The sequence below is a fragment of the Grampus griseus genome, assembly GCF_964374135.1.
Source record: "Grampus griseus genome assembly, chromosome: 7".
Classification (NCBI taxonomy): Eukaryota; Metazoa; Chordata; class Mammalia; order Artiodactyla; family Delphinidae; genus Grampus; species Grampus griseus.
The window spans coordinates 106,301,360-106,319,480 of NC_139001.1; the positions used below are offsets into that span (position 1 = coordinate 106,301,360).

The following is an 18,121-nucleotide window of genomic DNA, read 5'->3' on the forward strand; positions in this document are numbered from 1 at the left end:
CACATTCTACAATAGGTCCCACTCAGGATTCAGATGTCTTGTGGACCCTTGAGTCAGGATATATAAGAATAAATACGGACCTCTTTATACCCATGGGAAATGAAAACAGAAAACTTAGGCCACAAGTCTTCCAAAGAAGCAAGAGTTCATATTGATCTTCTGCAAAGTTCCAATGTGTCAAATAATAAAATTCTGGGGCTCAAAGGCTTTGGTCACATATCAGAATGTTGCTGTGTGTCAAACATATAGAATCACAAGGAGACCCAGGGATGGGGCCCTCTTATGTCTCTCTGAGATGTTGCATGTGCTGTTTCCTTGGCCTGGGTTGGTCTCTCCAACTTTTTCTCTGTCTCACTTTGTTTGCTGGGGAAACAGCTTTCAGCTCCACTGTCACTGTCTCTAGGGCTTTCTGATCACCTACGTAGGCATTCTGTCATCTGTTCTCATATTGAACCTTGTGTTCACCTCTCTGAAGGCTCTCTTTCACATCACATTACACATTTCTGTGTGTGTGTGTCTCTCTCTTCAGTATCGAGCAACCTCCTGGTGCTCAGTGAGCATCTGTTGAATGAGTGAACACTAACCTCTCTAAGGCATAGTCAGCGATCGTGTATCTTTGCATCCACAGCAAAATTCTGGTCCACAGCAGGTTCACAGCACGTATTTAGAAAGAGCTAAAGATCAGAGAAAAGAAAGGGAGGAATGGAAGAAGAAAGCAAAGAAGGAAGGAAGGAAAGACCAGTCAGGAAGAGGGTATAAGGCATGTTAAAGGTTAAAGTTGTAAAAAACTTAAAGAATAGGTGACATCCCATTAGGAATCCAGAAGATGAAAACTGTAATAACTGAGAAAAGAGAGGATGAATGATAGAGGAAACAGAATTTGAGATGAATATTAAACCATGAAAGGGAATTTGATGGAGGAGGAGAAGGAAAATTGGGTCTAGAATGTTCATTGCAGCACTATTCACAACAGGCAAGACATGGAAACAACCTAAATGTCCACCGACAGATGAACGGATAAAGAAAATGTGGCCTATATATACAGTGGAATATTACTCAGCCATAAAAAGAATGAAATAATGCCCTTTGTGGCAACATAGATGGACCTAGAGATGATCATACTAAGTGAAGTAAGTCAGACAAAGACAAATATCCTAAGATATCACTTACATGTGGAATCTAAAATACGATACAAATGAACTTATTTACCAAGCAGAAATAGACTCACAGACATAGAAAACAAACTCATGGTTACCAAAGGGGAAACATGGGGAGAGGAGGGATAAATCAGGAGGTTGGGATTAACATACAAACACTACTATATATAAGATAGATAACCAACAAGGGCCTACTGTATACCACAGGGAACTCTACTCAACATTCTGTGATAACCCATATGAGAAAAGAATCTGAAAAAAAGTGGGCATACGCATATGTATAACTGAATCACTTTGCCATACACCTGAAACCAACATGACATTGTAAATCAACTCTACTCCAATAAAATTTTAAAAAAGAAATACCAGGGGTTTATGAAGAGAGGCAGACATATTTTGGTTACAGACACCTTAGCTGAACACTGTTTTGTTTTTTTTTTTCTTCCTCTGTGAGCGGTGACAGTCGCGGCTCTGTGAGATGTTGCTGCAACTCTCTCTCTCTGATCCTCTTCCAGGAACTGGCGGTTGGTCCCCAGCAGATTCCAATGCTCAGCAGTGGCTCCAGATGGACCTGGGCAACAGAGTGGAGATTACAGCAGTGGCCACGCAGGGAAGATACGGAAGCTCTGACTGGGTGACGAGCTACAGCCTGATGTTCAGTGACACAGGACGCAACTGGAAACAGTACAAGCAAGAAGACAGCATCTGGGTAGGACAAATTTTCTCATCAGCTGAATAAAACTGAGATGCCCTCATGATAGCCAGTGAACGTTTCTGTCATTTTCCTCTATCTAGATTGCCGGTAGCTTGATAACTGTTGTGTACCCATTCAGAAATAATTAGATGATATCTAGGTCCTATCTGCAGCATGACGCCAGTTCCTAGGGAAATGAGGATGTCTGTTGCAAAGAGTTTAGTGTTTTCCTCCTTTTCTGGTAACTTGGGGATTTCACTGACTGGGCCTTAGTTCTTTCAGGGATAAAAAGAGAACTACAACATGGAAGTCAGATTATTGACAAGAATGTATTGGTTGACTGAGTATGTGTTTATTAAATATTTACGTATTTTTTTAACATCTTTATTGGGGTATAATTGCTTTACAGTGGCTTGTTAGTTTCTGCTTTATAACAAAGTGAATCAGCTACGCATATACGTATATCCCCATATCTCTTCTCTCTTGCGTCTCCCTCCCACCCTCCCTATCCCACCCCTCTAGGTGGTCACAAAGCACCAAGCTGATCTTCCTGTGCTATGTGGCTGCTTCCCACTAACTATCTATTTTACATTTAGTACATACATAACTGAGCTAATTACATCATGACAAGGTATGTAAAGTGCCTGGTACATAATAAGAAAATATTTAGTAGTGTATATATGTAAATATTTACTTATTATGTACCAGTCACTTTACATACCTTGTCATAATACAATTAGCTCAGTTCTGTACCTCGACCAAAGTTGCCCAGTTGATGCACCTTGGTCTGGTAATCCACAGCCTGGTCTGACTTTAAAGTCATTGTGTTCACCTGCCTATCCAAGTTTTAAAAACAATTAAAAGTGTTAAAAATACAAAACAAATATAGAATTTAGAATGATTCTGCCTTTATAAACAATCTGCAGCTTGGAAGTAAAAGACAGTTTGGTCCAGGTTATGGAAAAGAAAACCCTGTGCCTTCCACAACACTGGACCCAAGCTCTTGACCCCAAAAGGTGAGTGAAAGGCTGTCCCCAAATTACGAGGTGAGGAATTGGAGGTCGAAGCAGGGGCAAAAGGCACCCAGGCGAGACCTCATAGACTTACACGTCAAATAAAATAATGTGTTGGTTCAGGTCACTTTTGCTTTGGGAAAAAACCTCACCAGATATTTACTTTTTTCTAAATGTGCATAGGAGGTGAAGATTTAGCAGTTGCTAACATTAGCTTTCCTTCTCATAATGTCCTTAATTGTTTTCCCTCTTAAATCAATCACAATTACACTTTCAAATTGCTGCTGTTTACACATACAGTTTTCTGTATTTGTCTCACTCTGCTGGGAAAACAAATTCTATTTTATATTCATTGTTATTTGTTAATTGCTTACCCATCACTATTCATAATTGAAAGTAATAGTAAACTGAGGATTAAGATTAGTTATGGCAGATTGAAACCGGAGAATATTATAATAGTCATCTTTATTTGGAGTGGCTTGTAATATTAGGTGGTAATATTTATGGAGAGCATGGGTTTTCTTCATTTTACAAATAGTCTTTTGGGGACTATTCTCTTTTTTCCTCAATTTTGAAGCCCCCATAAATTTTACAGGTTTTTTTTTTTTTCCTCGGTATGTGGGCCTCTCACTGTTGTGGCCTCTCCCGTTGCGGAGCACAGGCTCAGTGGCCATGGCTCACGGGCCCAGCCGCTCCGCGGCATGTGGGATCCTCCCAGACCGGGGCATATACCCACATCCCCTGCATCGGCAGGCGGACTCTCAACCACTGCGCCACCAGGGAAGCCCTACAGGGTTTTTTTTTTTTTTTTTTTTTAGTTTGTGTTTAGTTTGAAAAGATAAATAAGCACACCTTCCATTTTGAGGCACAATTTTAAGATTTTATGCTGACTTGAGAGGGACAAATAGATGCGGTGTTATTTATTTGCTTTGGCATTTTCAATCAGAACTGGTTGTTTTTCAGATTGAAGTTTCGAGTTCTTTTGTCTAAACTTTTATAAAACCCAGAGTTTCATTTTCTTCAGAATCAAATGATCTGCTTTTGCCCTGTCCTGTGGATCAGGATGTATTTCAAGAATGGACAATTTCTCTGGGCTAGTGAACAGCGGGCATAAGGCCTATTTCACTTTCTTGCCCCTGTTGGTTTGCCTGTGCTTCCACAAAACTCCAAGCCCGTTGAAGGCAGGGGCCTGTTTTATAAGTCCTGGTAGGCTCCACGCCTATCATTACTGGACACGTAGCCTGAACTACGTTTTGGATGGCTATTACAAGAACTGCAGAATTATTAGTGCTTACAGAATTGGAGGGGAGGACAGTGTTCTCGTGCCTGTCCCTTTCCTCACCTCAGAATAGCCTTGGCCTTTGGGAGGAGGCAAAAGATGCTGGGCGGGCAGAGGGGAAAAGGCAGGGAACCGTTGTGCACAGGAAGGTGGTGAGTTCCAGTTAAGGCCTCCCCAGAGACACTTCCAATGCCTGCAGGGACCTTGGGAGGGGAGGCAGCTTCAGGACCAACCTGTCAGATGCAAACCCCAGGAGGAGGAAAGACTTGGGGAGGAGTCTTCGCCCCTCCAGTGACATGGGGCAGGGACATGGTGGTAAGTCGTGCATACTAACAAGGCTCAAATTTTGAAAAACAATGCGTGTCCCCTCGTATCTCTATCGAGGGAACTAACGACTACCGAAGACCCACTGCACATGGCATTTGTATGCAAATGCCATTCCGTGTACTTAAAAAGGTGTTATAAATTCTGGAGATGCAGGGTTCAGAGACCAACCCAAGCTCACATAACCAGACACCGGTGAGGCCAGAATACAAACCAAGACTGATTCTTAACTATACCTGATTGCAGAAACTGTGCCTTCTATTTCTCCTTTACTACACTTGAATTTGTTTTCTAGTTTTCACAGAACTGATTTATCTTTCTCACCTTAGACTTTGCCAGGCCCACTCCAGAAGAAGAATGTTAAACCCTATTGTGTATTTCACGTGCTGCTAAAATTTAAAAGTGAGAAAGCACTAATACTATCTAACTATTTCTCTATATGTTATAAATAGTGCTCAAACTCTCTGAAACTGTATAGGCCTTACAGAATACCCATCCAACAGAGACTCAGAGCATTTTACCAAACATTTCATGAACGTGTATAAAATCTGACTTGTGCCTAATTTGCATTGGTATTTCCACCAGATTATGTTATTGAATGAAAAGGTTACCTTGAGAGTTTTTCTTTTTCTTTTAAATATAAAATGATAAATCAGACTATAGTTTCACCAAAGTTAATCCTGATAAACAAGATAAAAGTAATAGCCAAACAAGAGGGTTTTATAAAGCTCTCTAAATGGTTCAACTTTTCAGAAAAAAGTCAGTACCCCAAAACATCAATACCAAGTATTGACTTAATGAAGGACTGTGTATCACAGAAATAGAAAAATCGCTTGAATGAGACTTTCACAAGGTCTTTTGAAGATCTTCAATTTTCAGATGATATGGAGTTTGTAATGTCTTTAAAAGTTGATTTACCAAGCAATACAACTATAGCATACTCCTTGGATAGGATATCAATTTGTTAATACTCAAGAGATTTATTTTATTTTGCAAACTTTACTTCAGAAAAAGAATCCTGGAAATATACCTGTCCAATATACAGTAGCAGATATTTGTGCCCTAAAAATCCAATTTGCAGTTTCTGAACTGGCTCTGAATGCAATGTTCACAAATGAGGCCATCAAGCAGCCATATAGCAATGCATTATGATTTATAAATAAGCCAGAGTCCTCACTTCACTAAATAATCAGGTGTGAAGATTATAGTAGTGGGACTACTACTACTAGCAAGACAAACATAGCAAGACATTTAGAATCTTAGCACATCCAAAATCTCTTTCTGGTTGGCTTGTAGACATGCCAAAATAACAAAAATATTAAGATTCGAACTCTGAGCAGCAACTTCAGCCAACGTTCAGTAAGGTGGATCAATTGATTTGGTACATAGGAACCTCTAACTCTTTAAATCCACAGAGACCAGAGTCCTGTTACCAGTCATTTCGAAAGATATTCCAGGAAAAACACTTACCATCCCTATTATATCCACAGTTTACCTTTTCAGTCCTGTGTCTCTTGTATGTCAGTGTTCAAACCCTTCATGAATCCACCTATGTTTCCTGCATACAACATATACATGTTCCAAACATACATTCTCCTCTATGGGCATTGCTACTTTCCTTTATACTCTGCTACTTATCACTCTGAAATTTCAAAGACAGACCCCAATGTGTGTGTTTTAATATGAGACTCATTTTTATTTTTTAATTTGTTTTATTGAAGTATAGTTGATTTACAATGTGTGTTAATTTCTGCTGTACAACAAAGGGATTAAGTTATACATGTGTATGTATTCGCTTTATGTTCTTTTCAATTATGGTTTATCACAGGATATTGGATATAGTTCCCTGTGCTATACATTAGGACCTTGTTGGTTATCAGGAGCCCTATTTTTTTTTTTTACATCTTTATTGGATTATAATTGCTTTACAATGGTGTGTTAGTTTCTGTTTTATAACAAAGTGTATCAGTTATACATATACATATGTTCCCATATCTCTTCCCTCTTGCATCTCCCTCCCTCCCACCCTCCCAATCCCACCCATCCAGGAGGTCAGAAGGCACCGAACTGATCTCCCTGTGCTATGCGGCTGCTTCCCACTACCTATTTTATGTTTGGTAGTGTATATATGTCCATGCCACTCTCTCACTTTGTCACAGCTTACCCTTCCCCCGCCCCATATCCTCAAGTCCATTCTCTAGTAGGTCTGCATCTTTATTCCTGTCTTACCCCTAGGTTCTTCATGACATTTTTTTTCTTAGATTCCATATATATGTGTTAGCATATGGTATTTGCCTTTCTCTTTCTGACTTACTTCACTCTGTATGAAAGACTCTAGGTCCATCCACCTCATTACAAATAGCTCAATTTTGTTTCTTTTTATGGCTGAGTAATATTCCACTATATATATGTGCCACATCTTCTTTATCCATTCATCGGATGGTGGAAACTTAGGTTGTTTCCATCTCCTGGCTATTGTAAATAGAGCTGCAATGAACATTTTGGTACATGACTCTTTTTGAATTATGGTTTTCTCAGGGTATATGCCCAGTAGTGGGATTGCTGGGTCGTATGGTAGTTCTATTTTTAGTTTTTTAAGGAACCTCTATACTGTTCTCCATAGTGGCTGTACCAATTCACATTCCCACCAGCAGTGCAAGAGTGTTCCCTTTTCTCCACACCCTCTCCAGCATTTATTGTTTATAGATTTTTTGATGACGGCCATTCTGACTGGTGTGAGATGATATCTCATTGTAGTTTTGATTTGCATTTCTCTAATGATTAATGATGTTGAGCATTCTTTCATGTGTTTGTTGGCAGTCTGTATATCTTCTTTGGAGAAATGCCTATTTAGGTCTTCTGTCCATTTTTGGATTGGGTTGTTTGTTTTTCTGTTATTGAGCTGCATGAGCTGCTTGTAAATTTTGGAGATTAATCCTTTGTCAGTTGCTTCATTTGCAAATATTTTCTCCCATTCTGAGAGTTGTCTTTTGGTCTTGTTTATGGTTTCCTTTGCTGTGCAAAAGCTTTCAAGTTTCATTAGATCCCATTTGTTTATTTTTGCTTTTATTTCCATTTCTCCAGGAAGTGGGTCAAAAAGGATCTTGCTGTGATTTATGTCACAGAGTGTTCTACCTATGTTTTCCTCTAAGAGTTTGATAGTTTCTGGCCTAACATTTAGGTCTTTAATCCATTTTGAGCTTATTTTTGTGTATGGTGTTAGGGAGTGATCTAATCTCATACTTTCACATGTACCTGTCCAGTTTTCCCATCACCACTTATTGAAGAGGTAGCATCTTTAGGATTCTCTATGTATAGTATCATGTCATCTGCAAACAGTGACAGCTTTAATTCTTTTTTTCTGATTTGGATTCCTTTTATTTCCTTTTCTTCTCTGATTGCTGTGGCTAAAACTTCCAAAACTATATTGAATAAGAGTGGTGAGAGTGGGCAACCTTGTCTTGTTCCTGATCTCAGTGGAAATGCTTTCAGTTTTTCACCATTGAGGACGATATTGGCTGTGGGTTTAAAATATATGGCCTTTATTATGTTGAGGAAAGTTCCCTCTATGCCCACTATCTGCAGGGTTTTAATCATTAATGGGTGTTAAATTTTGTCTAAAGCTTTCTCTGCATCTATTGAGATGACCATATGGTTTTCCTCCTTCAATTTGTTAGTATGGTATATCACATTGATTGATTTGCGTATATTGAAGAATCCTTGCATTCCTGGGATAAACCTCACTGGATCATAGTGTATGATCCTTTTAATGAGCTGTTGGATTCTGTTTGCTAGCATTTTGCTGAGGATTTTTGCATCTATGTTCATCAGTGATATTGGCCTGTAGTTTTCTTTCTTTGTGACATCCTTGTCTGGTTTTGGTATCAAGGTGATGGTGGCCTCGTAGAAGGAGTTTGGGAGTGTTCCTCCCTCTGATATATTTTGGAAGAGTTTGAGAAGGATAGCTGTTAGTTCTTCTCTAAATGTTTGATAGGATTCACCTGTGAAGTCATCTGGTCCTGAGCTTTTGTTTGTTGGTAGATTTTTAATCACAGTTTCAATTTCAGTGCTTGTGATTGGTCTGTTCATATTTTCTATTTCTTCCTGATTCAGTCTTGGCAAGTTGTGCATTTTTAAGAATTTGTCCATTTCTTCCAGGTTGTCCATTTTATTGGCATAGAGTTGCTTTTAGTAATCTCTCATGATTGTTCGTATTTCTGCAGTGTCAGTTGTTACTTCTTCTTTTTCATTTCTAATTCTATTGATTTGAGTCTTCTCCCCTTTTTTCTTGATGAGTCTGGCTAATGGTTTATCAATTTTGTTTATCTTCTCAAAGAACAATGTTTTACTTTTATTGATCTTTGCTATCATTTCCTTCATTTCTTTTTCATTTATTTCTGATCTGATCTCTATGATTTCTTTCCTTCTGCTAACTTTGGGATTTTTTTGTTCTTCTTTCTCTAATTGCTTTAAGTTCAAGGTTAGGTTGTTTATTCGAGGTCTTTCCTGTTTTTTAAGGTAGGATTCTATTGCTATGAATTTCCCTCTTAGAACTGCTTTTGCTGCATCCCATATGTTTTGGGTCATCATGTCTCCATCATGTCTCCATGTCATTTGTTTCTAGGTATTTTTTTATTTCCTCTTTGATTTCTTCAGTGATCACTTCGTTATTAAGTAGTGTACTGTTTAGCCTCCATGTGTTTGTATTTCTTACAGATCTTTTCCTGTAATTGATTTCTAGTCTCATAGAGTTGTGGTCAGAAAAGATACTTGATACAATTTCAATATTCTTAAATTTACCAAGGCTTGATTTGTGACCCAAGATATGATCTATACTGGAGAATGTTCCATGAGCACTTGAGAAAAATGTGTAGTCTGTTGTTTTTGGATGGAATGTTCTATAAATATCAGTTAAGTCCATCTTGTTTAATGTATCATTTAAAGCATGTATTTCCTTATTTATATTCATTTTGGATGATCTGTCCATTGGTGAAAGTGGGGTGTTAAAGTCCCCTACTATGAATGTGTTACTGTCGATTTCCCCTTTTTTGGCTGTTAGTATTTGCCTTATGTATTGAGGTGCTCCTATGTTGGGTGCATAAATATTTACAATTTTTATATCTTTTTGTTGGATCGATCCCTTGATCATTATGCAGTGTCTTTCTTTGTCTCTTCTAATACTCTTTATTTTGAAGTCTATTTTGTCTGATATGAGAATTGCTCCTCCAGCTTTCTCTTGGTTTCCATTTGCATGGAATATCTTTTTCCATCACCTTACTTTCAGTCTGTATGTGTCTCTAGATCTGAAGAAGGTCTCTTGCAGAATGCATATATATGGGTCTCGTTTTTGTATACATTCAGCCAGTCTGTTTCTTTTGGTTGGAGCATTTAATCCATTTACATTTAAGGTAATTATCGATATGTATGTTCCTATTCCCATTTTCTTAATTGTTTTGGGTTTGTTATTGTAGGTCTTTTCCTTCTCTTGTGTTTCTTTCCTAGAGAAGATCCTTTAGCATTTGTTGTAAAGCTGGTTTGGTGGTGCTGAACTCTCTCAGCTTTTGCTTGTCTGTAAAGGTTTTAATTTCTCCATCAAATCTGAATGAGATCCTTGCTGGGTAGCATAACTTGGTTGTAGGTTTTTCTCCTTCATCACTTTAAATATGTCCTTCCAGTCCCTTCTGGCTTGCAGAGTTTCAGCTGAAAGTTCAGCTGTTAACCTTATGGGGATTCCCTAGTGTGTTATATTTTGTTTTTCCCTTGCTGCTTTTAATATGTTTTCTTTGTATTTAATTTTTGACAGTTTGATTAATATGTGTCTTGGCGTGTTTCTCCTTGGAAATATTCTGTATGGGACTCTCTGTACTTCCTGGACTTGTATAACTATTTCCTTTCCCATATTAGGGAAGTTTTCAACTATAATCCCTTCAAATATTTTCTCAGTCCTTTTTTTTCTCTTCTTCTTCTGGAATCCCTATAATTCAAATATTGATATGTTTAATGTTGTCCCAGAAGTCTGAGACTGTCCTCAGTTCTTTTCATTCTCTTTTCTTTATTCTGCTCTGCAGTAGTTATTTCCCATATCTTATCTTCCAGGTCACTTATCCATTCTTCTGCCTCAGTTATTCTGCTATTGATCCCATCTAGAATATTTTTAATTTCATTTATTGTGTTGTTCATCATTGTTTGTTCCATCTTCAGTTCTTCTAGGTCCTTTTTAAATGATTTTTGCATTTTCTCTATTCTATTTCCAAGATTTTGGATCATATTTACTATCATTATTCTGAATTCTTTTTCAGGTAGACTCCTTATTTCCTCTTCATTTGTTAGGTCTGGTGGGTTTTTATCTTGCTCTGTCAACTGCTGTGTGTTTTTCTGTCTTCTCATTTTGCTTACCTTACTTTGTTTGGTGTCTCCTTTTTGCAGGCAGCAGGTTCGTAGTTCCCCTTGTTTTTGGTGTCTGTCTCCAGTGGCTAAAGTTGGTTCAGTGGGTTGTGTAGGCTTCCTGGTGGAAGGGACTAGTGCCTGTCTTCTGGTGGATGAGGCTGGATCTCGTCTCTCTGGTGGGCAGGACCACGTCTGGTGGTGTGTTTTGGGGTGTCTGTGGACTTATTATGATTTTAGGCAGCCTGTCTTCTAATAGGTGGGGTTGTGTTCCTGTTTTGCTAGTTGTTTGGCATAGGTTGTCCAGCACTGTAACTTGCTGATCGTTGAGTGAACCTGGGTGCTAGTGTTGAGATGGAGGTCTCTGGGAGATTTTCGCCATTTGATATTATGTGGAGCTGGGAGGTCTCTTGTTGACCAGTGTCCTGAAGTTGGCTCTCCCACCTCAGAGGCACAGCGTTGACTCCTGGCTGCAGCACCAAGAGCCTTTCATCTACATAGCTCAGAATAAAAGGGAGCAAAAGTAGAAAGAAAGAAAGAAGGAAAGAGAATAAAATAAAATAAAGTAAGGTAAAATAAAATAAAGTTATTAAAATAAAAAAATATTAAGATATCATTTAAAGCTTGTGTTTCCTTATTTATTTCCATTTTGGATGATCTGTCCATTGGTGAAAGTGGGGTGTTAAAGTCCCCTACTATGAATGTGTTACTGTCGATTTCCCCTTTTATGGTGGTCAGTATTTGCCTTATGTATTGAGGTGCACCTATGTTGGGTGCATAAATATTTACAATTGTTATATCTTCCTCTTGGATCAATCCCTTGATCATTATGTAGTGTCCTTCTTTGTCTCTTCTAATAGTCTTTGTTTTAAAGTCTATTTTGTCTGATACGAGAATTGCTACTCCAGCTTTCTTTTGGTTTCCATTTGCATGAAATACCTTTTTCCATCCCCTTACTTTCAGTCTGTATGTGTCTCTAGGTCTGAAGTGGGTCTCTTGTAGACAGCAAATATATGGGTCTTGTTTTTGTATCCATTCAGCCAATCTGTGTCTTTTGGTGGGAGCATTTAGTCCATTTACATTTAAGGTAATTATCGATATGTGTGTTCCTATTCCCATTTTCTTAATTGTTTTGGGTTCGTTATTGTAGGTCCTTTCCTTCTTTTGTGTTTCTTGCCTAGAAAAGTTCCTTTAGGAGTTGTTGTAGAGCTGGTTTGGTGGTGCTGAACTCTCTCAGCTTTTGCTTGTCTGTAAAGGTTTTAATTTCTCCATCAAATCTGAATGAGATCCTTGCTGGGTAGAGTAATCTTGGTTGCAGGTTTTTCTCCTTCAACACTTTCAATATGTCCTGCCACTCCCTTCTGGCTTGCAGAGTTTCTGCTGAAAGATCAGCTGTTAACCTTATGGGGATTCCCTTGTGTGTTATTTGTTGTTTTTCCCTTGCTGCTTTTAATATGTTTTCTTTGTATTTAATTTTTGACAGTTTGATTAATATGTGTCTTGGCGTATTTCTCCTTGGATTTATCATGTATGGGACTCTCTGTGCTTCCTGGACTTGATTAACTATTTCCTTTCCCATATTAGGGAAGTTTTCAACTATAATCTCTTCAAATATTTTCTCAGTCCCTTTCTTTTTCTCTTCTTCTTCTGGAACTCCTATAATTCGAATGTTGGTGCGTTTAATGCTGTCCCAGAGGTCTCTGAGACTGTCCTCAGTTCTTTTCATTCTTTTTTCTTTATTCTGCTCTGCCGTAGTTATTTCCACTATTTTATCTTCCAGGTCACTTATCCGTTCTTCTGCCTCAGTTATTCTGCTATTAATCCCATCTAGAGTACTTTTAATTTCATTTTTGTGTTGTTCATCGTTGCTTGTTTCATCTTTAGTTCTTCTAGGTCCTTGTTAACTGTTTCTTGCATTTTGTCCATTCTATTTCCAGGATTTTGGATCATCCTTACTATCATTATTCTGAATTCTTTTTCAGGTAGACTGCCTATTTCCTCTTCATTTGTTAGGTCTGGTGGGTTTTTATCTTGCTCCTTCATCTGCTGTGTGATTTTCTGTCTTTTCATTTTGCTTATCTTACTGTGTTTGGGGTCTCCTTTTTTGCAGGCTGAAGGTTCGTAGTTCCTGTTGTTTTTTGTGTCTGTCCCCAGTGGCTAAGTTTGGTTCAGTGGGTTGTGTAGGCTTCCTGGTGGAGGGTACTAGTGCCTGTGTTCTGGTGGATGAGGCTGGATCTTGTCTTTCTGGTGGGCAGGTCCACGTCTGGTGGTGTGTTTTGGGGTGTCTGTAGACTTATTATGATTTTGGGCAGCCTCTCTGCTAATGGGTGGGGTTGTGTTCCTGTCTTGCTAGTTGTTTGGCATAGGATGTCCAGCACTGTAGCTTGCTGGTCGTTGAGTGAAGCTGGGTGCTGGCGTTGAGATGGAGATCTCACGGAGATTTTTGCTGTTTGATATTATGTGCAGCTGGGAGGCCTCTTGTGGACCAGTGTCCTGAAGTTGGCTCTCCCACCTCAGAGGCACAGCACTGAGTCCTGGCTGCAGCACCAAGAGCCTTTCATCCACAGGGCTCCTTAATTTGGGATGATTCATTGTCTATTCAGGTATTCCACAGATGCAGGGTATATCAAGTTGATTGTGGAGCTTTAATCCGCTGCTTCTGAGGCTGCTGGGAGAGATTTCCCTTTCTCTTCTTTGTTCTCACAGTTCCCAGGGGCTCAGCTTTGGATTTGGCCCCGCCTGTGCGTGTAGGTCGCCGGAGGGCGTCTGTTCTTCGCTCAGACAGGAAGGGGTTAAAGGAGCCGCTGATTCTGGGGCTCTGGCTCGCTCAGGCCAGGGCGAGGGAGGGTTACTGAGTGTGGGGCAAGCCTGTGGCGGCAGAGACCGGTGTGACATTGCACCAGCCTTTGGCACGCCATGCATTCTCCTGGGGATGTTGTCCCTGGATCACGGGACCCCGGCAGTGGCGGGCTGCACAGGCTCCCTGGAGGGGCGGTGTTGAGAGTGACCTGTGCTCGCACACAGGCTTCTTGGTGGCAGCAGCAGCAGCCTTTGGGTCTCATGCCCATCTCTGGGGCCCGCTCTGTTAGCCGCGGCTCGCACCCGTCTCTGGAGTTCCTTTAAGCAGTGCTCTTAATCCCCTCTCCTCATGCACCAGGAAACAAAGAGGGAAGAAAGTCTCTTGCCTCTTCAGCAGGTCTAGACATCCCCCCGGACTCCCTCCCAGCTAGCTGTGGCGCACTAACCCCTTCAGGCTGTGTTCATTTCGCCAACTGCAGTCCTCTCCCTGTGCTCCGACCCGAAGCCCAAGCCTCAGCTCCCAGCCCCGCCCACCCCAGAGGGTGAGCAGACAAGCCTCTCTGGCTGGTGAGTGCTGGTCGGCACCGATCCTCTGTGTGGGAATTTCTGCGCTTTGCCCTCCGCACCCCTGTTGCTGTGCTCTCCTCCGCGGCCCTGAAGCTCCCCACCTCTGCCACCCGGAGTCTCCACCCACAAAGGGGCTTCCTAATTGTGTGGAAACCTTTCCTCCTTCACGGCTCCCTTCCACTGGTGCACGTCCCGTCCCTATTCTTTTGTCTCTGTTTTTTCTTTTTTCTTTTGCCCTACCCAGGTACGTGGGGGGTTTCTTGTCTTTTGGGAGGTCTGAGGTCTTCTGCCAGTGTTCAGTAGGTGTTCTGTAGGAGTTGTTCCACGTGTAGATGTATTTCTGATGTATCTGTTATTGTTGCTAAGCAGCCTTGTCTCACTCCTCGGGCTTTAATTCTCTTTGTCTCAATCTAGGGTACTCGCTGGAGAGCCTCCCATGAGCTATAAAAATTTGGATATACTTTCTTCCTGCCAGTGTTGGAGGGTCTCCTGCAGAGGTGGAGGGTGGCTCAGTCTCACTGTGAGGACAAGGATACTGGCAGCAGAAGTTCTGGGAAGTACTCCTTGGCGTGATCCCTCCCAAAGTCCCAAGCCCTATTTTTAAATCACCTCATCCACGTTGTTCCTGATTGATCTTGGACAAGTTAATCAGGATGCTTTTCCTCTTCCCATGACCCTGGAGTACATTATCTGAATATACTGCATTTTATTAATATCAAGTTTACAGTTTTCTCTTCTAAAATCTTGTTGCCACTTCCCAAATATGTCAGCCATCTAGTCTTGTTTGATAGAATCCTTTGGCCTGGATGATATGATGGTCTCTGATTTTCTGTAGCTTTCTGGAGTCTGTCTATTATGAAAGGGCTTGCATATGCTACTTAACACCTTTCTGACATAAAGGTCAGTTGAAACAGTGGATTATACATTTAGGTCATCAGTTTCTCAATTTCACCCTTGAGTGCCTTCTAAACGCTCTGGGAGAGGCTCTCTGATCTTCATGATTTATACACATATATTCTGCCAATTTGGCCTAAAACATCCGGAGTATTGATCACTGTCTGACATTGTATTTTAAGCCTACCAATTTCAGAAAACAATTTAAGAGTGAGAATCCCATTACCATCAACATATATCTTTTCAACTCTCATGAGACACCGAACACCGTGCTGTGTATTGGGCATAACATGGGGCTTGAAGATGTGGTCAATCCCTCCCATGAATGCACAGAACCATTAAGGACATGCTGCAACACAGCCTATGTGTAAAAGTAGCACCAGTGGCAGTTCAGATACACGAAGCTGTCAAGGCGTGCTTGGCGGTATATGGGTGGAAGCTGCTTTGATGAATGGAAAAAGCAGGGACCATGTTTAAGTTCCTTTGGCTTCCTGGAAACTACAAAATGTGGTCTGCCTAATAAAAATTCCATAAAGGTAGGAAGGCAGAAAGAGGAAATGGTGGGGAAGGAGGAGTGTTCAAAGCAGGAGTGTTACCTAACTGAACTTGGGTCCCCTTGCCCAATGCACAGCAAAGCCCATCTACTGACGCTGGGTTGTGATGGAGGAAAGTACAGTGTTTACTGCAGGCACCAAGCAAGGAAGACAAGCAGCTCATGCTCAGAAGACCTGAAGTCCCCAGTGACTTTCAGGGAAGTGTTTTTAAGGACAGTGTGAGAAATATGTGATCAGCTCATGCATAGGTCTCCAGCTGGTTGATGGTGAGGAAATAAGGTGATATTCCAGGGTTCTCAATCATCAACCTTCTGGTTCCCAACTGTCTGGGGTCTACACACTGGTAGTTAGCATGCAGTTGTCTTTTTCCGCCTGATGGGAGTTTTAGTATCTGCAAAATAACTCAAGGATATGGCTCAGGATGCTATGGCCCTTGAGGAGGAACTAAAGGCCCTTGACTTTGTTTTATGGCTAAACTATTATTATTTTGTCTGGCTTGACTGCTTTCCTTTGTTTCTGCATATTCTCACTTATCTGATTAAATTTGCTCTTTGGAACTCAGGCAAGGCCTAGGTGGCTAAGGCTTTCCTACAAACAAGAGGGGGGACATGGGGGTCTGTCCCCAGGAAGGCCCCACAAGGTCCTGCTTGGTTTTAGGAGAAATGCTATAAGCACAATCTTAAAGGAAGATGTATAAGTGTTGAAGACACACAAATTAATAAATTTAGATACAAGATTTCCCCAATCAGTTATACAAGGTAAACCTGGAGAATGAAGCTCGCTAGAGATTGTAAACTACTAGTATCACCATATCTTCTTTGGCTACAGACCAAAGCAAGTAAGTCATTGTGTGTTCATCATTTTGTTATAATATTTTTTTTTGTTAAATCACAAAGACTATGTATAAGAAAATACTCTTAAATACATTTTTTTCATAATTTTGTTGATAGTTTTTTCCTCTACTCTCTCTCTCTCGCACAGATATACACCTAAGCTTTTAATATAGCTATTCATTTCCTAGTTGGACATTGTTAAAAAGTCTTTTCAGAGCTTGGCATGATCAGAATATTGCCCCTGATTTAATGGAGACCATCAATGCAAGAGCAAGGCATCACCATGCACCAAGTCAAGGTGAAGAGAAATGCAGAGGCTTTTGATTAGGGTCAGATTCCAGTTTTACCATTGGTTACTCATATGGCCTTGAAAATGTTACTGAACCTCCTTGGAGTGATCATTGTTTCCATCCATGGCAATATATATTTAGAACCTTCCAAAGCCTTTTCATCCATTTCTTTACACTTCCCTGCTCAGAACCCTTGGTTTATGGGCTGCCTTGTGGGAATACACAGCAATAAACCCTGAGCTTCACTATGGATCCAGTTTAGACCAGACCAGTAAAAGTCTTCCAAGCTTAATACATATTTCCCTTGAATCATCCTCCTCGTTCTGTGCTAAGCACTTTTGTTGAGCTTTGATTCTCTTATCACTGGATAAAACTCTGCAGAAAAGGGGACAGAGAATAACTGGCCAATCAGTATTGTGGAAGCAACAGCTGGTAGTTACCCCAGAATCAGCAGGCTCCCTGCAGCCCTCTGGCTCCACACTTAGCCCTTGAAAGTTCTTCACCGATGCCCATCTGTTTTCCCTTCTTAATGTTAGAATTTGCTGAATTGTTTCAGAGAACATCCCAACATGGGACCTAGCCTCTTTAAGGAGTAAATACCTTTTACACACTTACATATGAAGCATTTAAACACATCACATGGACAGAAGTCAACATGTAGTCTTCAGGATTAATATTCATATGGACGCTTTCTAGGGGAGAGCAGATGTTTGCAGTCTCCTACAAACTGGTTGCATTTGTAATGGGAAAGGATCCAGCAGCTGATATCAAAGCAAGGAGGATGATCTGCTTAAAATTAATTCTTCTAAACCCACTGCTATTAAATTAATCTTATTGTTAAGGTACTTAGTGGTTCACAGGAAACTTGACTCATAATTATATTTACAATATGTATAAACCTTAGGTTTTAGAACTACCCTCCTTAGATCAGGAGAAATAGGAGTTAATATCTCAGCTTTAACATGTGGCAAAGCATTACATTTTCTTATGTAAATATATTGAGTTATGTTAGCTAAATATAATGACTACGAAAAAGAAATCTTATTACCCGTTATTCATTTAGTCTTCAACTACCATGACTTTTTTTTTCTTTTTCTTTTTACATAGATTATCTCAGGTTTTAAGTCTGATAGCTAGATATTCTGTGACTTTTATAAATAACTACAACTCTAGAAGGCTCAGTTTCCTCCTCTGTTAAGTTGGTATAATGAATGTACTTAGCACATGTGACCTGTAAAGAGAAATTCTCAAAAATGAATGTGTGTCAGAAAGCCCCAAGGGACTTATTAAGACACAGATTGCTGGGCCGCACCTGCAGAGCTTCTGATCCAGT

The 18,121-nt window shown here is 40.3% G+C and overlaps 1 protein-coding gene across 2 annotated transcripts in view; it reads left to right on the plus strand.

The window, feature by feature from the left end:
- CNTNAP5 (contactin associated protein family member 5) overlaps positions 1-18,121 on the plus strand; it is a gene marked incomplete at both ends in the record, with an annotated part of 875,906 nt that overhangs the window by 237,742 nt on the left and 620,043 nt on the right. For both annotated transcript variants that reach the window (XM_082658898.1, XM_082658899.1), the window contains one exon: positions 1,673-1,866. In XM_082658898.1, coding sequence (XP_082515024.1) covers positions 1,673-1,866 — 194 coding nt within the window. The remainder of the gene's footprint in view (positions 1-1,672; positions 1,867-18,121) is intronic.